The sequence below is a fragment of the Stenella coeruleoalba genome, assembly GCF_951394435.1.
Source record: "Stenella coeruleoalba genome assembly, chromosome: 6".
NCBI lineage: Eukaryota > Metazoa > Chordata > Mammalia > Artiodactyla > Delphinidae > Stenella > Stenella coeruleoalba.
The window spans coordinates 66,309,963-66,333,432 of record NC_137151.1 but is presented as its reverse complement, the minus strand read 5'-3'; the positions used below and the strand labels follow the sequence as shown (position 1 = coordinate 66,333,432).

The 23,470-nt window shown below is 41.1% G+C and overlaps 1 protein-coding gene across 12 annotated transcripts in view; it reads right to left on the bottom strand.

Annotated features, from left to right (window-relative positions):
• The window catches only part of MYO3B (myosin IIIB), a 506,873-nt gene that overhangs the window by 411,039 nt on the left and 72,364 nt on the right, over positions 1 to 23,470 (bottom strand). For 8 of the 12 annotated variants that reach the window (XM_079925177.1, XM_079925176.1, XM_079925182.1 and 5 more), the window contains 2 exons: positions 9,573 to 9,756; positions 8,701 to 8,835 (listed from right to left, as the gene is read on the bottom strand). In XM_079925177.1, coding sequence (XP_079781303.1) covers positions 8,701 to 8,835; positions 9,573 to 9,756 — 319 coding nt within the window. The remainder of the gene's footprint in view (positions 1 to 8,700; positions 8,836 to 9,572; positions 9,757 to 23,470) is intronic. The other 4 variants (XM_079925171.1, XM_079925178.1, XM_079925172.1 and 1 more) reach the window with 1 other exon arrangement.

Below are 23,470 nucleotides of genomic sequence, written 5' to 3'. Positions count from 1 at the left end.
CCACTAAAAAACTAAGTCCTTATCCAAATGACTAAGCTTTGAACTGGATTGTGAAAATGGGATACAAATTCCCAGAACTTGCCCCTTCCCAAAGAAGTCACTCTATGGACTAAGTTTAACAGGATAAGTTAAAATCAATTGTCTTCTCTAGGCAGGCTGGGGGCTCAAGAACAAAGTTGGGTTTAGTTATTAAAAAGAAAGTTACGTGCTGGGAAAACTGGACAGCTACATGTAAAAGAATGAAATTAGAACACTTCCTAACACCATACACAAAAATAAACTCAAAATGGATTAAAGACTTAAATATAAGGCCAGACACTATAAAATTCTTAGAGGAAAACACAGACAGAACACACTATGACATACATCACAGCAAGATCCTTTTTTGACTCATCTCCTAGAGAAATGAAAATAAACAAATGGGACCTAATGAAACTTAAAAGCTTTTGCACAGCAAAGAAAACCATAAACAAGACGAAAAGACAACCCTCAGAATGGGAGAAAATATTTGCAAACCAAGCAACTGACAAAGGATTAATCTCCAAAATATACAAGCAGCTCATGCAGCTCAATATCTAAAAAACAAACAACACAATCCAAAAATGGGCAGAAGACCTAAACAGACATTTCTCCAAAGAAGATATACAGATTGCCAACAAACACGTGAAAGGATGCTCAACATCACTAATCATTAGAGAAATGCAAATCAAAACTACACTGAGGGGCTTCCCTGGTGGTGCAGTGGTTGCTGATGCAGGGGACGCGGGTTCGTGCCCTGGTCCGGGAAGATCCCACATGCCGTGGAGCGGCTCGCCCGTGAGCCATGGCCGCTGAGTCTGCGCGTCCGGAGCCTGTGCTCCACAGCGGGAGAGGCCACAACAGTGAGAGGCCCGCACACCGCAAAAAAAAAAAAAAAAAAAAAAACTACACCGAGGTATCACTTCACACCAGTCAGAATGGCCATCATCAAAAAATCTACAAACAATAAATGCTGGAGAGGGTATGGAAAAAAGGGAACCCTCTTGCACTGTTGTGTAAATTGATACAGCCACTATGGAGAACAGTATGGAGGTTCCTTAAAAAACTAAAAATAGAACTACCATATGACCCAGCAATCCCACTACTGGGCATATACCCTGAGAAAACATAATTCAAAAAGTCATGTACTACAATGTTCATCGCAGCTCTATTTACAGTAGCCAGGACATGGAAGCAATCTAAGTGTCCATTGATAGATGAATGGATAAAGAAGATGTGTATACAATGGAATATTGCTCAGCCATAAAAAGAAACGAAATTGAGTTATTTGTAGTGAGGTGGATGGACCTAGAGTCTTTCATACAGAGTGAAGTAAGTCAGAAAGAGAAAAACAAATACCGTATGCTAACACATACATACGGAATCCAAAAAAAAAAAATGGTTCTGATGAACCTAGGGGCAGGACAGGAATAAAGATGCAGACGTAGAGAATGGACTTGAGGACACGGGGAGGGGGAAATGTAAGCTGGGACGAAGTGAGAGAGTAGCACTGACATATATACACTACCAAATGTAAAATAGGTAGCTAGTGGGAAGCAGCTGCATAGCACAGGGAGATCAGCTCGGTGCTTTGTGACCACCTAGAGGGATAGGGAGGGTGGACGGGAGACACAAGAAGGACGGGATATGGGGATATATATATATACATATAGCTGATTCACTTTGTTATACAGCACAAACTAACACACCATTGTAAAGCAATTATACTCCAATAAAGATGTTAAAAAAAAAAAGTTACCTCTTTGCTCTCAATAGCTTGTGACTGCCCAGTTTATTACCCATTACTCAATCATGAACACAGTGCCTGCCCTCAAAGAGCTCAGCACCAGAAATGGACACATGAGTAATAAGAGTGGCAGGTGGAAGAAAGGGTGTGCCCAAGGGGAGTGTGGGCACCGAAGAGAGAATGGCGACTTCTGTTGTGCTAGGGTGAAGAGGGAACAGTCTGGGAATCTTCCCAGAGGACGTAACACATACAATGAGTTTGAAGGACATAGGACCGAGTGGCAGGTGAACAAGAAGAAGAGCATCCCTGGAAAGGGAACACCGTGTGCAAAGGAAGGGAGCACAAAAGAATGAGGGGGGAGATAGTGTGTCTGTCTGCCTGCGCGTGTGTGTGTGTATGTGTCTATGTCTGTGTGTCTTTGAATTCTACATACTCTGCCACTGTTGGGACAAAGGGACAGAATCCTAGAGCAGGTAGACAGGGAAAAAAAGGGGGTAACAGGGAATGACAGGTGAGCTCTTCTAAGAAGTGTGGGCTTTATTACTATACACACGCATATTATGATACCATAATATACCATTAGATAGGAGTGGTAAGCTATTGACAGGTTTTAGGCAGGAGGTCTGTTCAGATTTCTAGAAAGATGACCTTGGTAGCAGATTGGAGGGTGGACAGAACAGGAGGACACAGGGAGCTGGACACCTGTTAGGAGGTGTTGAAGCAATCGAGAGAAGCAGGGTCAAAAAGCCAAGAGTCCTGAGGACAAAGAGTCAGGGACAGATATGGGGGACTTTTATGACATAGAATCGACAGGAATTTTGTACCAACTGGATAGAGAAAGTTAAGAAGAAACAGAGTCTAGGGATCTTGTGAGTATAAGAATAGCAATAAAGTTCTTTGATCCTCTAAAGTTAAAGGAGCAATAGACATGCAAGGCACTGTAAGGCCTTTATCAGAACCACTTCTCAGCCTGGCTCCTGTCTCAGGGAGGCACATGCTTTACTGTACTGCAACTACACTATTAAAATTCTACCCAGAGAACATTTAAATTAAGTGCTGGGTGATGATCCAAGCTAACTCAACCCTGGAATTTTCCCCTGAAATCTCATTTTAGTCTCTCTCCTGCCCTACTTTAAATCTGGCCATTTCTGCAACAAGAGCCTATTCAGTGGCATTTTATATAGGTAGCCAACTTATAAACTTTCTTCATAGCTCTAGAACCTACGGAGGGACTAAGAGCTGCCATTTTGTCAGCAGGATCAAAACTCAGCTGTGGATTTAAGAACAACAAAAGGATCAGACAAGGTTGGTGCCTTTTGTTCACTAAATGTCAGAGTTTAAGAACTGTCTGACTTGTGGTTCAAAGAAACATATAAATAAACTGCTCAGGGCACCTTTACAGGAAGAGGTCCTGTGAAGGTGATTAGCCCACCAGCAAGGTTTTAAAGGGCAGCCCGTGGGTTACAGGGAAAGGACTTTGGATACCTGGATATAAAAAAGGAAAGCAAAAAAAAAAAAAAAAAAAGGAAAGCAGGTACGTACTGACAATTGTCTAATCAGAGTAAATAGTGAGATGGACTGAACATTTTAAAAGCATGACAAGGAACTATATTTAAATACATCAAATAAAATAATCCCCTTAGAGTTGTAAGAAGGCAGCCAAGCCTCCTACCCCACCCCTGAGGGTTGGCACCTGCAGCCTTTTATTCCTGCCCACCCTGCCAGCCATCAGCCTCAAATACAGAGGTAGGTCTCCATCCCTGCATTCCTCCCGACGCCCTCAGCATTCAGGAAATGTGGCAGCTGGATGCATCTAGAACTTAACGAGCATTTTACTCCAAACCAAGAAAAATAGAAAAATCATTTACATTCCACATCTATTTTCTAAACCATTGTTGAATATTGATTCAATCACAGTATGTGCATTTGCGATGACGGCCATAATTTCAAGCAATAAAATGTTCCTTGCTCAATAAGCCATCAACTTTCCTCCATGTTATTAACGAATGGCCCATGCAACACAATCACCAGACCTTTATTCTAGTCAAAACTGCAACTTTCAAGTAGGTTCTATACTGGCATGTTGATTTGCCCTAGTCAGATGGCAGAATTAAGAGGAATTTCTTTTCAGTGCTCTTTTGTTTGGTTGACTTTATCTTTCAAGGGTGTTAGGGTCTACAGAGGGCATAAAGCAAAAGTCAAGGATCGTCAAAATTACTCTGGAAGATGCCTTAGGGAGCACCGTATTGGACACTGCCCACCTCTCAGGAAGGTCAAGCAACATAGTTTTCCTCCACACTGTTGGGAGAGATTGTGTTTATTTTACTGATACCAGATAAAGTCATTGGCCTGTACCTAGAAGAATGAAGACGATGTCACTTGAAACTCTGGAGCTCCAGTCAGGGGGGTTGGGGGGAAAATGCTCACACTATGAGAGGCAGGAGGGCCCCAAGACTCCCGCCTCCCATTTCAGCCTCTCTCCAGGGCACATGCACAGACCGGTGGTTGGGCAGAATTGCTCCCACACCTCAGCTCTTCACGTTCTCTTGCTTTTGCTGAACGCAGAGAGCGCATAAATATCGGATGCACCTCGGTTACATTTCACAGTTCTTCCCTTCTCCACTCCCAACTGTTCTGTACTTTCCTCCTGACCCCCAACACTCCAGTGACTCTCATTCTAGAACCCGGCCAGAACCTGCCATCTGAGTCAGTGTTCAGTGCTCCAGGGCTTTCTAACCATCTCTGGCCAATCAAAACATGCCAGAGCTACATTCCAGGCCATCAGGGTCCTGCTAGGACCCTGACTTGTTAACGTGATAAACTTGACTCATGCCACAATATCAATGGGTGAAAATGGTTTTAAGTGCTAACTTGCAATGATATTGGGGCCCAGACTGGACTTTCTAGGGCCTTATATAAATGCAAAAACTGAACAGAGATATCTTTTTTCCCCCCTTCTGGCTTAGATACTGAACTTACACAAAGACCTCTGAGAGGAAAAAACAGGTTAAAAAATAATACTTTTATCTGGTTTTAAAATATAAGGAGGTTTTTTTGTTTTTGTTTTTTTTACTTTACATTCTCATTTACTAACACTCTAAAGTCTAAACCATTTCTTTTAAGTTGAATGTGATTCAGGCTGAAAGAGTATTTATGGGCTGAAGGTTTTATACTGAAAGGAAAAGAGAAAATGTACTTCATGTCTTAGCACATACTAGGTATTTTTTCTGAAATATGGTGCTTTTTTTTTATATGAGGTTTTTTAAAAATTTATTTGTTTTATTTATTTATCTTTGGCTGCGTTGTGTCCTCATTGCTGTGCGTGGGCTTTCTCTAGTTGTGGTGAGTGGGGGCTACTCTTGGTTGTGGTACGCGGGCTTCTCATTGCAGTGGCTTCTCTTGTTGTGGAGTACAGGCTCTAGGTGTGTGGGCTTCAGTAGTTGTGGCACACAGGCTCAGTAGTTGTGGCTCACAGGCTCAGTAGTTGTGGCTCACAGGCTCCAAAGTGCAGGCTCAGTAGTTGTGGTGCACGGGCTTAGTTGCTCCATGGCATATGCGATCTTCCCGGACCAGGGGTTGGACCCATGTCCCCTGCATTGGCAGGCAGATTCTTAACCACTGTGCCACCAGGGAAGTCTCTGGTGCTTTTTCTTAAAAGTCTAATTTCTTATCATGTTTCATTTAGGTGAGACATAATAGAACTTACAGATTTTCCAAATTTAATATTAATTTAGAATAAAAATTATTCACAAATTTTCCAAAACATTATTATGTATGAGTGTTTTCTGTCCATATTTTTCTCCCATAGTAGGTGTCTGTTATGCAAGAAGGCTTTGGTTTGCTTTCTGCTAACAATTAGTAATTAATTTCTGAAATGACATTTTTATTTGCTTTTGTTTTCAGAGTTGTGGTGATTTAAGAGGGTTATTAATAACATTTTTCTATCCTCAAGAATTGCTCTGTGGAATAGCTTCTCCCTGGTCCTTTCACCACATTCAGGCAAGAAAAGAGCAAAGGCAACATAAATTTAATCTCAATATACAGGATGAGGGGAGCAATATTAAACAGATAATAATTTTATTGTATAAGTCTCCTAAAGCACTCCTAAAAAAGTTGCAGACGGAGCAACATGGTCAAGGTGCTGTGTGGACTGTCATTATCTTCCAGCTGTGTGTCTGTGTCTGTGTCTGTGTCTGTGTGTGTGTGTGTGCTAATTCTGTGCTAAAGCAGTTCCTGTGTAATCAGGAACTGCTGCCATTTTAACCAGAGATTCCAAGTCTGTATTCCCCGGACCCGGCAGACAGCAACAGCACAGGACGGGAGAAAAGTGCTGAAGTGCTGTCCTCCTCCAGTTCTGCCATATAACTCGTATGGGACCATCGGCATGTCACTCCTTCTCTGGGTCTCTGTTCCTCAGCTGAACACTAGGAGAGTGACAGAAGGAAGGCCGAGGTCCCTGTCAGTTCTAGGAGCCCAGGAATCCCTGTGTCTACAAGCATACTGGAGGTACTGGACATACCTACCCCAGCTGCCTGGCATGGATGGCCCATTCCTGGACAGAAAAGATTGAGGACATCTGGTTCCCCATGCCAGCAACTTTGGCATGGGCCAACACAACCTGCAAAGGGCATAATATCAGCATATTGTATTGCTGAGGTATGAATAATTCAGTGTGCCGGGCAACCTCATTATCTGTACTTAGTCACCCTGAAAAAACAAGAGACAGTCGCAGGGGAGCATTTGCACAAGGCTCAGTTCATAGTTCTGAGCTCTTTCTCATCTTTCAAGGCCACGTGTGGCCCTTTCTGGTTGCCTTGGCTGTGCCTGAGGGACTAACATTTGGTCACTCCTCATCAGTAAGAGCAATTATTCTCCAGGTGGTGGCAGGTCTGAGCAGCCCACCTACTCTCCTGGTAAAATGGAGGGAGGGAAGGTCCCATTTCAGGCCCTGGAAAATCCCTGGAAGTTCAGTTTTCTATATCCGAATGCAGAGTCTTTGAGTCGGTGGTAAAGTGAAAAGAAACTAAAACTTCTCGGTCACTGTACTTACATTATTAAATTATAGTGAAGTTTAAAACACTGAGATCTCATAGAGCTTAAGAAGAATACAATCAGGGCTTCCCTGGTGGCACAGTGGATAAGAATCTGCCTACCAATGCAGAGGACACAGGTTCAATCCCTGGTCTGGGAAGATCCCACATGCCGCAGAGCAACTAAGCCCATGTGCCACAACTACTGAGCCCACGTGCCACAACTACTGAAGCCCACGTACTTAGAGCCTGTGCTTCACAAGAGAAGTCACCATAATGAGAAGCCCGCACACCGCAACAAAGAGTAGCCCCCGCTCTCCACAACTAGAGAAAGCCTGCGTGTAGCAATGAAGACCCAACGCAGCCAAAAATAAATAATTTTTTTAAAAATTTTTAAAAAAAGAATACAATCAGAGACCCTAGAAACAATACTTTCCATATCTCATGAAAATGAGCACTAAAAAATTAATGTTATTATAGAGCTTCATTGGCAGGATAAAATCTATAATATTCCCAAGGAGGGAGTGGGGAATAATAAAACCCAAAAGGTGATACTATGAGAATATGTTATGTGACTTAACCAGCCAACTAAACAGACAAAGATGATTTCTGAAAACCAAAACCCCTTACATCTTTATATTCTGAAGAAGGCAATTGATGTGACAGAAATGTTCCCTGCAGATTATTCCATTTGAATACAAGTGAATTCCCCATACATTGTTGCCATGGCAGCCAGTATATATTGTATCATGGCCAGGCCCTCCCAGAGCCAGGTGGAAGGTTTTCAACAAGAGACCCCAGACAGTGAATTGAGGTCTGATTTCTCCTTTGTTGCTTCTCTCTTAAAGCTTTCACACATGTCCCCGTGCTCATGGATCACACATGTGACCTCAGGCATGGAGGCTGGTTCAGAGGGGCAGAGTCCAGGACAGATCAGGGTGGACCTATACCCACCCTGAGGCAATACAATAGACCTGTCCTAATATACTAATTTCATATGTTGTCATTGTGTCTTTGCCATGTTAGTTCCATGGAGGAATTGTATTTGTGGGGAAGGGACTCTTTTGCATCCAGTTACACACATTCATTCCCATTAAGAAGGCAGAAAAAAGGCAAGACTACACTGGATATAGTGGTGCTCCCTTCAGATTCTCTCTTCAAAGCAGACGCTGCCAGGAATACCAGCTGCTCCCTGCTCCCAAGTCCCAGTGGCACCTCTCACCAGGAATAGTGCCCAACTACAGGGAACTGCCTCCCCCAAGGCCACACCCCCTCCCAGGGTGGCATGCACCAAGTGATTGGCTCTTGCAGAGATAAAATGCAGGACAACCCTACAAGAGGATCCCAGGTCTTCTTCTCCCTGAGGATGGGCTGAGACCTCTGCAACCACACTGATGTTTAATGTCTCCCTTGCCCAATCCCACCTTCCTTGCACATCTAGCTCCTGTAAGAGCTTTCCAATAAACATTCCATACACAATTCTCAGAGTCCGTTTTCAGGAAACCCAACCTAAGATGAGGATAAATGAACATGAATGCGCTGATTCAAACTTGGCAACCAAGTAAACCTTGGGTTAACAATTTTTGAAAATGAGTTGCATCAATTGGAACATGTTTTCTGTGAAATTTTCCCAGCCTAGGGTAGAAAATAACCTTTTCCAACTGTGTTCCTGTATTCACTGAATTAGAAGAAGATTATTAAACCTTACAAGCAGAGAAACGTGCACATTTTCGGCACACAGCCTACCCATAAGAACGTGGAGAACACCACATCTGGTAAGGTACCTGTGCCATGCAGGAGAGACTGCCTCCCCAGATGTGCATCTTACACTATTTAGGCAACAATGAGTCTGCTCACCTCTGGTGCTCTGTTTGAATTGCTGGTTACCCAATGGGAGCCTCTTACCTCCAGGACCAGCCACAGCTGTCCTCCCACACCATGATCTGCTTTGTAAAACATCCCATAAAACTTTACAACGTTGGGGTGATTCGGAAGAAACTGCAAAATGTTGTATTCTGCCTCAATCTCCTCATCCATATCCTACACAAGGTAAAAAGTGCATGGCTGGATTCAGTATAATGTGCGAGGAAGGGTAAGGAATGATATCACGATCAAGTAACCATTTAATAAAGCGTATGTAGTCTGTGTTTTTAATGTAATCATTACCATATCTTGAAAATACCTAACAATGGACATTCAGATACCAACTAAAGCCTTCTAACTGTTATATCAATAAATGTCTTCATTATATATTCTTAATAATAATATCATAAATATCTTTTTTAAAATTTAAAAATGTCTGAATTTTCAAAGCAATTAAGGAGAAGTAGCTCAAAGGGACCCAACCAGGATAGGACACTTACAACTTCACTGTGGTAAACAGTGCACAGCATTACAGGCTCAATATTCAGTGCTCTGAAATAGGATGCCAGGCTAAGATGACTGAACACCACAAGTCTGGGTCACTTTGTAACTTACAGAGAGATCAGCCTCTGTATAAACCTAACAAATCACTCTTTCCAAGAGAATAACATTTGAAGAGTCCAGGGGACCAAAATCAAAACAATAGTAAAACGGACAAAAGAGAAAATCAAGGGAAGTTTTAACTCCAAATGGAGTCCCTTCATTCAGATAGGCTAAGGAGTCATAACTCATTTTGAGATTTCATGCCAGGTTTCATTATCCCTAGAAAATCATCCCCAGAACAAAGAAAGAAGTTGAAAGCTCAGTGTGTATGAAACACTATATTGTGGTTATAATTTATAACTGTTACTTACACTGATTGGATCTAGAATTTTTACTGCAGCCAGGCTCCCATCTCTCTTGTTAGTTACTTTGTAGACCTTGCCATAGGTGCCTTTACCTATGGTCTCTACAATTTCCCAGGTATCTGTGGGATCTGGAAGCGATTCAAGTCCAAGCATCGTGGCGCTGTAACGAAACAATCCATACAGATGTTTCCTAGTGGGAAGAAAAGTTTGTTATGTGCAACAGATCACAGGATTAGTGGCACTGGGCTTTTGAAACAAGAATATTTTTATTTCTTCAGAATCCAATGGCACATTAAAAGGATCACACACCATGATCAAGTGGGGTTTATCCCAGGAATGAAAGGATTCAACATATGCAAAACAATCAATGTGATACACCATATTAACAAACTGAAGGAGAAAAACCATATGATCATCTCAATAAATGCAGAAAAAGCTTTCAACAAAATTCAACACCCATTTATGATAAAAACCCTACAGAAAGTAGGCATAGAGGGAACTTACCTCAACATAATAAAGGCCATATATGACAAACCCACAGCCAACATCATTCTCAATGGTGAAAGCTGAAACCATTTTCTCTAACATCAGGAACAAGACAAGGCGGTTGTCCACCCTAACCACTATTATTGAACATAGATTTGGAAGTTTTAGCCACAGCAATCAGAGAAGAAAACAGAAATAAAATGAATCCAAATCAGAAAAGAAGAAGAAAGTTGTCACTGTTTGCAGATGACATGATACTATACACAGAGAATCCTAAAGAGGCTACCAGAAAACTACTAGAGCTAATCAATGAATTTGGTAAAGTAGCAGGATACAAAATTAATGCACAGAAATCTCTGGCATTCCTATACACTAATGATGACAAATCTGAAAAAGAAATTAAGGAAACACTCCCATTTACCACAGCAACAAAAAGAATAAAATACCTAGGAATAAACCTACCTAAGGAGAAAAAAGACCTGTATGCAGAAAACTAAAAGATACTGATGAAAGAAATTAAAGATGATACAAATAGATGGAGAGATATACCATGTTCTTGGATTGGAAGAATCAACATTGTGAAAATGACTCTACTACCCAAAGCAATCTACAGATTCAATGCAATCCCTATCAAAGTACTAGTGGCATTTTTCACAGAACTTGAACAAAAAATTTTACAATTTGTATGGAAACACAAAACACCCCACATAGCCAAAGAAATCTTGAGAAAGAAAAACGGAGCTGGAGGAATCAGGCTCCCTGACTTCAGACTATACTACAAAGCTACAGTAATCAAGACAGTATGGTACTGGCACAGAAACAGAAATATAGATCAATGGAACAGGATACAAAGCCCAGAGATAAACCCACACACATACGGTCACCTTATTTTTGATATAGGAGGCAAGAATATACAATGGAGAAAAGACAGCCTCTTCAATAAGCGGTGCTGGGAAAACTGGACAGCAACTTGTAAAAGAATGAAATTAGAACACTCCTTAACACCATACACAAAAATAAACTCAAAATGGATTAAAGACCTAACTGTAAGGCCAGACACTATAAAACTCTTAGAGGAAAACATAGGCAGAACACCCTATGACATAAATCACAGCAAGATCCTTTTTGACCCACCTCCTAGAGAAATGAAAATAAAAACAAAAATAAATAAATGGGACCTAATGAAACTTAAAATCTTTTGCACAGCAAAGGAAACCATAAACAAGACCAAAAGACAACCCTCAGAATGGGAGAAAATATTTGCAAACCAAGCAACTGACAGAAGATTAATCTCCAAAATTTACAAGCAGCTCATGCAGCTCAATATCTAAAAAACAAACAACACAATCCAAAAATGGGCAGAAGACCTAAATAGTCATTTCTCCAAAGAAGATACAGATTGCCAACAAACACATAAAAGGATGCTCAACATCACTAATCATTAGAGAAATGCAAATCAAACCTACAATGAGGTATCACCTCACACTGGTCAGAATGGTCATCATCAAAAAATCTACAAACAATAAATGCTGGAGAGGGTGTGGAGAAAAGGGAACCCTCTTGCACTGTTGGTGGGAATGTAAATTGATACAGCCACTATGGAGAACAGTATGGAGGTTCCTTAAAAAACTAAAAATAGAACTACCATATAACACAGCAATCCCACTACTGGGCATATACCCTGAGAAAACCATAATTCAAAAAGAGTCATGTACCAAAATGTTCATCGCAGCTCTATTTACAATAGCCAGGACATGGAAGCAACCTAAGTGTCCATCAACAGATGAATGGATAAAGAAGATGTGGCACATATATGCAATGGAATATTACTCAGCCATAAAAAGAAATGAAAGTGAGTTATTTGTAGTGAGGTGGATGGACCTCGGATCTGTCATACAGAGTGAAGTGAGTCAGAAAGAGAAAAACAAATACCGTATGCTAACACATATATATGGAATCTAAAAAAAAAAAAATGGTTCTGAAGAAACTAGGGGAAAGACAGGAATAAAGACGCAGATGTAGAGAATGGGCTTGAGGACACGGGGAGCGGGAAGGGTAAACTGGGATGAAGTGAGAGAGTGGCATGGACATATATACACTACCAAATGTAAAATACATAGCTAGTGGAAAGCAGCTGCACAGCACAGGGAGATCAGCTCGGTGCTGTGTGACCACCTAGAAGGGTGGGATAGGGAGGGTGGGAGGGAGACGCAAGAGGGAGGAGATATGGGGATATATGTATACGTATAGCTGATTCACTTTGTTATAAAGCAGAAACTAACACACCATTTTGAAGCAATTATACTTCAATAAAAATGTTTAAAATAAAAGAGTATTTTTATTTCTTAACCAGCGACCTTGTGGTACTTTTCTCTCTCTCTCTCTCTCTCTCTTTTTTTTAATTTCCCCCTTCTATTTTAAGTAGATTTTTTTTAATGAGGGATATGAAGCCTCCTTAAGGAATGCGGGTAGAAGATGGAGGGGTGGGCAACAAGACTCTGAAACATCTTGAAAAACACAGTTCTAAAAAGGGAAATTATATCCGCACAGCAGGAGGGAGTAAAAGGGCCAAAGAAGATGTCCAGTCATGACCAGACAATTGTCGTTCTAAGTTGCGGACCGGTGGCTGCCGCTGCAGGGAAAATAGCTGAAAGCCAGGGGTCTGAGACTATGTACCCAGGTTATAGTAACCTTGACCAGACCTCTCTGATGGTCACTAGAAACTAGTGTCTATGTGCAAAGTCTGGGCTGTTAAGAAGGAGGATCTGGTGCCTGTACCAGGCACTGAAACCATGTACAAACCCTTGTGTCCCTGTCCTTTGAAGCAGAAGGCTTATGTTTAGTCTTCCAGGCCTCCCTTGAGTCTCGAAAGACTGTCTCAAGAGTTAATGATTAGGAAATGTGAAGATGTAGAAACAAAGAACAGCTGTTGGGCCAGGAAATTGGTAACAATTTAGACTGTAAATCCGCCACATAGCAGAATCACCAAACTCCTAGTTCCCTGAAAGGTATGGACAAAGGCCTGACACACATTTTTAAGCTGTTTTTACAGGAAGCAGAGCCCCACCAGATGAAAACTGCTGACCACAAGAACACAGACCCTGGACCGGTTGAAACCAGAGGTTGGTATGCTTGAAACTTCACCTTGATGCCAACCAATCCAAGAACGGGGCACGAGCTGATCACGCACCCTGCAGCTCCCTCCCTCACACTGCCTTTAAAACCCCTTCCCTGAAAGCCATCAGGGATTTTGGGTCTTTTGAGCATGAACTGCCCATTCTCCTTGCTTGGCGCCCTGCAATAAATGCTGTACTTTCCTTCACCACAACCAGTGTCTGTAGATGGCTTTGCCATGCCCGGGTGATCAGACCCAAGTTTGGTTTGGTAACAGCATCAGTCAGTGCACAGTATCCATTGCCATCCAGGTCTTGGGTCCTGCAAGGATTAGCCAAGCCCAGATCCCATCCATACAGCAACAGCCTACTGTGGGAACCACACTGAATGGTTAACCAGAAGCTGCAAACTCACTCTGCCTTAGCAGTACTATACTGAATAAGGACATGGCCCTGTGGAATTTAAGTACCAGCAGCAAGCTTGGCAGGCAAACAAAGTCACCCGAGACTGATCCCACGAAAAAGTCCCTTCAAGTGTAGTTACTCCAAGGCTAGAAGAGGGGTCCCAACCCTAGGCTGCTTCTAACCCCAAGGGAGGGACCATCAGCTCCAACACAAACAGCCACAGCATCCAATCCCCATGCTGTGGCTTGGTGTCCACCCAAGGTGAGCACTTCTGCCTCATGCTGGGCAATCCAATTTGCACTTCTAATTCTAATTATCTTCTAAACTGCATTCTCTCAAGATACAGCCTTTTGACTTGGAACAAAAATCCATTATTTAATCCTTACCCTTTCTGATGGGGGCATTTCAAAGATATTGAAAACCATTATGAAAACAAAACAAAACAAAATCCCAATAGCTGTTGTGTTGATACTGGAAGGGAATCTGTCTTTCCAGAGTTCACCTGGCAGGCATACCGTGCTCTAAAGGGGTCTCCAACCAGCACCTCAAGAACCCAGGCCAGGCTCACACTGAGTTGAGACAATGACCCTAAAAGGTCAGCTGGTCAAATGACTCCTGCCTTTCATCCGCTGGTTTCAAGATTCTAACTAACTCTAACCTTTCCTCCTGGCCAGTGTTTCACAAAATCCATCTTTCTCAGCACATGCCTCACAATTCTTGCCATATGTGTACATTACCTGTGCTATTAGTTACTAAATACATTTAAATTATTTGCTTTTTCATATAAATAAATGTCTTTTTAAAAAAATATTTTGGGCATGCCGTGCAGCATGCAGGATCTTAGTTCCCCAACCGGGGATCAAACCCGGCCCCTTGCAGTGGAATTGTGGAGTCTTAACCACTGGACTGCCAAGGGAAGTCTCATAAATGTCTTTTAAAGGCACTTTATATCTCTACCCTAAATCATTTGCCATATATCAAAATTAACAGCAAAAAGATGATTATGCTAAAAACAACAATTGTTCAAGTCCAGCCAGATACTGCTGCCCTCTGTTCTTTTGCAAAAAGGGAGATCATGGAGTGATGGGGTAGAATTAAAGCCTAGTACAAACTTTTCCCTTAACGTCATCAGAAGACGTGAAAAAGAATTAGCAAGGGAACAATTCTGTCACTATGTGAATCAGTGTCCTTTATTGCAAGATCACCAAAACCTCTGAACACCTTGAGAACTGCTCTAGGCTCTGCTTCTACAGGAGCAAAAAGCAGGACCAGCAAGGGGTGCTGGTCAAGGCCAGACAAGTGGGGGTGGGGAGGGTACTGTGATATCCTTCCTGGAGAGAAGAATCTGGCCCATTAGCCTAGACGGAATTATGTTACACTTACCAGGACAGTCCCTGTTTCCCCACTTGCATCTGGGCTCAGCGCCGTGACACAGAGGCGCTAAGTCAGACTGCCTTCATGATCCAGGCCCTGCCCTGACCAGACTGGAGACCTGCCCATCTCTCTGGGCCTCAGTTTCTTCATCGGCACGGTGGGGCTGCTGCTGCCACCCACTTCACAGAGGTGCTATGAGGCTAAGGGGATGAAGATAAAATAAAGTGAGCACAGTAAGTGCCTGGCCAGTGTCACCTGCCGTCACTAAGGCACGACACCAAGTTCTGCTTTGGAATAGGCAAGGCTTAACACAGTTTCTTGCTCTGTTTTTTACCCTTAGCCACAGACAAAATGAGAACCATATTCGTTTTGCTCCAATCAGTTATTAGTTTCAAACAACTGGCTGGAATTCGGTGTGTGCAAGTGAAATTAAATCATACCGTGTGGCAGCAGGAGAGGACCCTGGAGGCCACTGAATCAAGTGGTTTTTCTAATGATTTGGGGCCACGAGACCCTTTTGTTACATTCAATCTCACTTAGAAGGCTGATGGATAAGCTGAGCGAAGCAGGGCCACTCTGGCTGAGAGAGGCTAGGGAAGCAAGTGCCTGCCCTGTGCCTTCCGTGGGAGACCAGCAGGGTGAACAACCACCCTGGTTTGCCTGGGCTGCTCAGTTCAGCACTGCAAATCCCACGTCCTGGGAAACCTGAGAACTAGGCAAACCGGGATAGTTTGTCGCCCCAGTCTCTGGGATCTCCTCTGAGCACTACTAGAAAATCACTGGTTAAGTACCCTCTACCACCACCACCACCTCACCCCCTGCTCTGGGCTAAACTGTATCTCACCCCCCCCCCACCCCAAATTCATATGATGAAGTGTCTTGGCCTCCAGTACCTCACAATGTGACTGTATTTGGAGACGGGGCCTTTAAAAAGAGGTAATTAAGGTAAAATGAAGTTATGGGGCAGAGTGGTAGGGCAGGAGTTAACCCAAATCACCAGTGTCCTTAAAAGAAGAGAAGAAGGCACAGTCATGCACAGAGGAGAGACCTTGTGAAGATAGAGGGAAGGTGGTCATCCACAAGCCAAGGAGAGAGACCTCAGAAGGAACCGACCTTGCTGACACCTTGATCTTGGACTTCTAGCCTCCAGAACTGTGAGGAAGTAAATTTCTGTTGTTTAAGCTACCCAGTCTGTGGTACTTTGTTATGGCAGTCCTAGCAAACTAATAGACTTTTAACTTACAGATGAAGAAACTGAAGCCCAGATTGGTAACAGGACTGTTTCGGGGAAGTACAGGAATGGGAATCCAGGCCTCCCTAGGCCCAAGACCTTTGTTCCACAGAACAGAATGAAGGGAGTCATCTGATTAGCAATGGTTCTGACCAACTGCACCAAATATGGAAAAGTTCTGTGGGGGAAGTACCCTCCCACATGGAGGCCAAATGCCTCATGGACCTAATGGACAGCACTCTCTGCTCCCTGCAAAACAAGAAAAACTCACCAGAGGGATTCCTCTACAGTTGGCACCAGTAACGGGTGAGCAGGAGGCACACTCGTCAGGTCCCACTGCCACACCCATCATGTCCATCCGGACACTCGCAGACAAGGTTAAATAAAGGTGCAACAGAACAGGTGCACATTAATAGGGCTGCCAGTCTTCTCTCTTTTTTTTTTTTTTTTTTTTTTTTAGTCTTCTCTCTTTAAAATCAACACCCGACTCTATAAACTCTCTGATGATTAACAGCCAGCCCGAACAGTGGATGCTTATATAGGCCTATAATGATGCTGATAATTGCTCGTGGAGGTGGCCCTTCAGACAGCCGAAAAGCCGCTCCTGGCCAGAATGTTAACCTCAGGGTAGACTGTGCTTCTGCCCATGTCTGTGTTTGGGGCCTCATGCAACTAGCCAGGGGTGACCAAAGAAGGGCCAGGAGCAGTCTGGAGTGAGAGGGATGAACCTGGGACCTCAGCACTCTACAGAACCCTCAGAAGTCCCCTCAGAGGTACCTGGGCTTCCTGCAGTTCCCCAGATGGGGCCTCCATCATTTATTTGGACACAAAATAAAAGGGTGACCTCAGGAGACTAGAAAACTCAAGTTACATGGGCTACTCTCATTGCAAAACAAATAGAAGGACAAATCTATCTGGGAAGAGGTGAGTGATGGCATTTGTCAGCACAGAGGAAACTCGGGCAATTTACACACCAATTCAGAAGTCCCATGGGCCTGGACGTATCTGTGTGTGTGGCTGTTCTAGAGTGAAGACTTGATGAATATGTTTTGATTTTGCATGTAACGGTATTACGGAAGTCAATGACACAAAGAGATTTCTGATCAAAGTCACTACTCTCTCAGAGCAAGATTCTGCTGTCTCCCATCTTCTTGTGGTATCCAAACCCTCCCACTATGGGGAAGGTCCCACTATGGGGATATCTTTGGCCTAGGAGAGATATCCCCATCCAGTAAATAAGGGTAACACAGGTATTAAAGGAATATTTCCCTATCTTTGCCCACACATCACTATTAACCAAATATCTAGGAAATACCCAACTTCTCATTACTTAGGCCACTAGAGAGACAGACACACAGATAGATAGACAGATAGATAGATATTTAGTAAGAGAATTTAAACAACAAGGTCCTGCTGTACAGCACAGGGAACTACATTCAATATCTTTTAATAACCTATAATGGAAAAAGAATCTGAAAAAAAAATATATATATATATATAAATAAAACAATCACTTTGCTGCACACCAGAAACTAACACATTGTAAACCAACCATACTTCAACAGAAAGGAAAAAAGAGACTATTCTTGCGGTAACAGAGTCCCTTGGAAGTTAAGAACAATAGTCCTTTTCTTGTTTTGTTTTGTTTTGTTTTTAGAAGGCAAACTCCTAGAGGCAGAGGCCGTGTCTCTTTGCAGCAGTTGGGAAAGCAGGCTGTCAATAAGATTCTTTCTGTTGATAAGTACAAATGGACTAAAAATGACCTCTGTTTGCAACTAACAGCAAGGGCAGGTCTTGCTCCATCACAGAACACCTCAGCTCCAGATCCCTTTACCGCAAGAGAGGGGCACCTTGCCTAGGTTACACTTCACACTGCAATGAGGAGTTTCCCATATGGCTGTAAACTAATAGCACATCTGCTACTTTATCTTATCAGGATTGAATGTCTAAAGACTTCCTTAGGAGTTCTGGTTTCAATTATCAGCAAAGGATACACTTTTTAAAATAAGTCAAAATATTCCATGCTTACGTTTTATCAAACATTATACCATAGAGATTTAAATTCCATACATTTCTAGCATCACAAAAAGAAAGTCAGGCATTATACGTTGGTCAAAAAAAAATTAAACCTGAATCTAATCAAGCATCTAGATTACCAATCTACAGGAATAACACAGGTCAGGGCAACATGCTAGGCAACACCATAGGTGTACAATAAGCAAAATCCAGACTCTAAGTAAGAAACTCTCCAGACAAATGACCCAACTTCTTCAAAAACTAAATGGCAAATAAAAATAAATAAACTGAAAGGGACAACCTCAGGATTAAAATTAAGATACATACCAAACATGAAATAAAGGGTGGATTCACAAAAACAAGCTAAAGAAATAACAGTTATGAGATCGTTAGAACACCAACTAGTTATCTGATGGTATTAAAGAAACATTGTTAATTATGTTTTAGTTGTGATAACTGTATTTGTCATTGTGTTTTTAGTCCTTATCTTTTAGCAATACATCCTGAAATATTTACAGGTGTAATAATATGCTGTCTGGAAAAATATGAGTGGAAAAAATAAGGGGCATTCATGACGCAAGATTGACCATGGGGGAACCTAAGTACCAAGATTGAACCTAAGTACATGAGGGTTCATGGTAATGTTGTTTACTTTTGTATGTTTTTCAATTCCTTATTTTAGAAATTATAAGAAGTTTTTAAAATTCTGTGTAATTAACATATGTCAGTGTACATTCTAGTATTCATACACATGGTCAGCCCCACCTCCCCCTGAACTGTCTCCCACTACCACCCTGGATGATATTCTAAAAATTCTCTGGACAGCTTCATGTAAAAGAATGGAATTAGAACAGTCTCTAACACCACACACAAAAATAAACTCAAAATGGATTAAAGACCTAAATGTAAGACCAGATCCTATAAAACTCCTAGAAGAAAACATAGGCAGAACACCCTTTGACATAAATTGCAGCAATATCTTTTTGGATCCATCTCCTAGAGTAATGGAAATAAAAACAAAAATAAACAAAGGGGACCTAAAAGTTCTTGCACAGTAAAGGAAACCATAAACAAAACGAAAAGACAACCTAGAGAATGGGAGAAAATATTTGCAAATGATGCAACCGACAAGGGATTAATCTCAAAAATATACAAATAGCTCATACAGCTCAGTATCAAAAAAACAAACAACCCAATCAAAAATGGGCAGAAGATCTAAATAGACATTTCTCCAAAGAAGACATACACGTGGCCAAACGGCACATGAAAAGATGCTCAACATCACTACTTCTTAGAGAAATGCAAATCAAAACTACAATGAGGTATCACCTCACACTGGTCAGAATAGCCATCATCAAAATGTCTACAAATAAGAAATGCTGGAGAGGGTGTGGAGGAAAAGGAACCCTCCTACAGTGTTGGTGGGAATGTACCACCAACATTCCCAACCAATGTACCAATGTAAATTGGTGCAGCCACTATGGAGAACAGTATGGAGGTTTCTTAAAAAACTAAAAATAGAGCTACCATATGATCCAGCAATCCCATTCCTGGGCATATATCCGGGGAAAACCATAATTCAAAAGGATACATGCACCCCAATGTTCATTGCAGCACTATTTACAATAGCCAAGACATGGAAGCAACCTAAATGTCCAATGACAGACGAATGGATAAAGAAGATGTGGTATATTTATACAATGGAATATCACTCGGCCATAAAAGGGAATGAAGTAATGCCATCTGCAGCAACATGGATGCAACTAGGGATTATCATACTAAGTGAAGTAAGCCAGACAAAGAAAGACAAATATTATATGATATTGCTTACACGTGTAATCTAAAAGAAAAAATGATAAAAATGAACTTATACACAAAACAGAAACAGACCCACAGACATAGAAAACAAACTTATGGTTACAAAAGGGGGAAAAGGGGGGGTATAAATTAGGATTTGGGGATTAACATATACACACTACTATATATAAAACAGATAACCAACAAGGACCTACTATATAGCACAGGGAACTATACTCAATATTTTGTAATAACCTATAAGGGAAAAGAATCTAAAACAAACAGATGTATATGTTTGTATAACTGAGTCACTTTGCTGTACACCTGAAACTAATACAACATTGTAAATGAATATTACTTCAATAAAAATAAGTTAATTAATTTTAAAAAGTCTCAAAGTTTCATGTGGGCTAGAACTTTACTCATGTAAGAAATAGTAAACCACTAATATAAGACCAACAGAAAAACACCCTGGCATTTCATTCTAAAGCACCCACACTCATATTGTCAGAAGGTCACCTTCCCAGTTCACCTCTAGGTGACTGAGGCACAGTCAGTCCCCCTCGGTGGCTAATGTCCCAGCCCAAGCTGCCGCTAAATGAAGAACTGTAGTTAGGAGAAACTAATGAACCGCTGAATGGCACAGGAAAATCAATAGGCAGAAGGCAAGTCACCTTCTTCTGCCCGTCCAACTCCTGTTCTTTTTTCCTGAAGGAGGAAGAGAGAAACATCAATATACAGACACCGAAATGAACAAAAAGATCTGTGATCTTTTCATCTGGTCCCTGAAAAAGAAACTGCCCAATGGCATGAAGCTGAACCTGCCCAAGGCTAAATGCAGAGTCACATACCCACTAAGTAGCTGGGTGGGTGGTCCCTAAGCAGCAGGTGAAAGGCTTAGAGGGAAAATGAAGGATAGTCCAAGGTGAGCCTTGGCTTCGGCAATAAAAGGAAGCCACGGAACAAATTTCACACGGTGCCCTTAAAACTGATATATTTAGTGAAAAAGAAGGAAAAGAAAACTAATCCAAAGGAAAACAGTACCCCTAATAAACTCCCTGCTCATTCACCTGTGTCTTTTTAGAGGCCCTATGAGCTGATATACCACGAGGGGTCGAAAGTAAATAGAGGAGCTCAGTTCTTCCCAGGGTGAAGTGGGCACTAAACATCCTCACTGTGAAGTGTGGCCATTTTTTCCATGTCCTACTGCTCTTCCCTTGTGCTTTGCCCATCACCTCTGTGGATTAATCAAAAACTAGACTTGGTGATTCCAAGGTGACTGTACCTCAACAATAGGTTATAGATTAGACCAACTTACCATAAAATTTATTACTTATGCATTTAGTAAGTAGTTATTAAATGCCAATTGTATGCAAGCCCTGGACTAGGATCTACAAGAAATATAAGGAAGGATAAGAAGATCAGCTCTGCTTTTAAGGTTCTAAACTTGTTTAAGAAAGCTTTATAACTTTTGGGGTAAGATGGAAGAGTGAAGTCAGGTACCAAGTTTCCCTAAAACTAAGTGAATGAACATTGTTAACAGAAAAAATTGATATCCAGCAAAGAAAACAAAACAAAATGTACAGCAGTAATCAAACAGAACAAGGGATACAATTTCATGCCACAATCTTTGAAAAGTATCGTTTGGAGAAAGTGAGAGATGGAAGATACCAGGAATGACTTCCCTTCTCAGCCCAGCTCTCTCTCTTCTCCCAGAAGTGTGGTGAGTTTGGCAGATGGTGATTGGACAAAACTCTGAAAAAACTCATTAACACTCCCTATTTACAGAGAAGTAGAGACAGAGGGTGAATTAGCAGCAGGGAAGTGGGTCCAGGCTCATCACTTATATATGCAATAAGAATTTAGTAGGAATCTTTTGCCTACATTACTCAAACTAAGCTTTGTGGGTCATTAAAAGAAGTAAAAGAAATAATCAGGCTCTATGCTAAAACAAGTTACATTTCCAAAGATATGTAGGAAAAGATGCCTCCTGCCAAGTAGAATAATGCTAGCACAGCATTTTAAACAATATTTTGGAAAGAAAAGCAAAGTCAATATCCATCAAGCGTGACTGCCCCTAATGTCCAATACCTTGTACTTCAGAAGGCAAAATGAACAGTCCAGACAGACAGACGGTTCCTGGTGAAATTACTGAATATAAACGATAGATAGAATTTTTCAGGTACAGAGGAGACACACACACACACACACACACACACACACACACACACACACACAAATACGTACCCCAAAACAAAATGAAAAGCAAACAAAACAGAACAAAAACTCAGGCTTCTCTCCACATCAACACTCAATACTCAATAGAGGAAAATCTGTAATCCACCTGTAATGTATGTGTACAAAAGTCCGAGAGAGAAAAAAGTATGAACAAATATTTTTATATTTAGCCAAAGTGTTGTTCAAGTATAAAGACAACAGACATTTTCAGACATGCAAGAGCTCAGTGACTCCATGAGTCTTACTTAAAAAAAAAAAAAGACGAGTCCAAAACCCAGCAAACAAAGAGATAAATGTGGAGCTCTAGTAGAAAGCCTGATAGGGATATCGGAACCTATTTATATTTAGAAATGATGCAAAGCAGCAGTATGAAGTACATTTACGGAGAGAACTGTTATACATTTCAGTAATAAAAAATAATAATAAACCAAATTCAGGGGAGGGGGAAAGTTTCTCTACTTTCTAAAGATGATAAATCAAGAAACTGAGATTTAAATATACTATCTAAAATTATAAAATTAACCAAGTGAAATGACAATATTGACAAAAGTAAGGAGAAGGCCTATGTGTTAATTTTCTCACTCATGTCACTGAGTCAGTAAATAATTGATAAATTGATAAGTAAAGGTTAAAACCACTCTACAAAGTTATAAAAGGAATCTCTGAAAGACCAAAAAATAGACTATAAATCCTTGACATTATCATTAAAATGTACACTTACTCAGAAAGACACATATGTATACCATATGAAGAAAAGACAACCCATGAGGTAAGAGACAGGGGGAGCATTAAAGATAGAAAATATAATGTAAGTTAAGAAGCATTAAGAATGTAAACATTTATTATATCAATAAATATAGGATTCTTTAATGAGAACAAACCAAATCTATAAAGATCCACACTAAAATAAACTATCTAGGAGTCTTTATGACTCAGAAAGGTTAAAAGTAAAAGGAGGTCAAAGATAAGCCAGTCAGATGGTAACAACAACCAAAAAAATCATAGGATTAACATCAGAAAAGAGTAAATTCAGGGCAAAAACTATTAAAGAACATAAAGTGTTATTAGTACATTCAGTAATAATAATTGAGCAATTACTATGCACCAGGTACTGTTCTACATGCTGTTAGAATACCAAAGTTTAAATCAGTAAACGAGTGTTATAAATATTTCAGCACCAAAAATAAAGTGTTAAAATTTATAAAAGCATAAACCTCTATAAGAACTCAACAAAACACAATAAG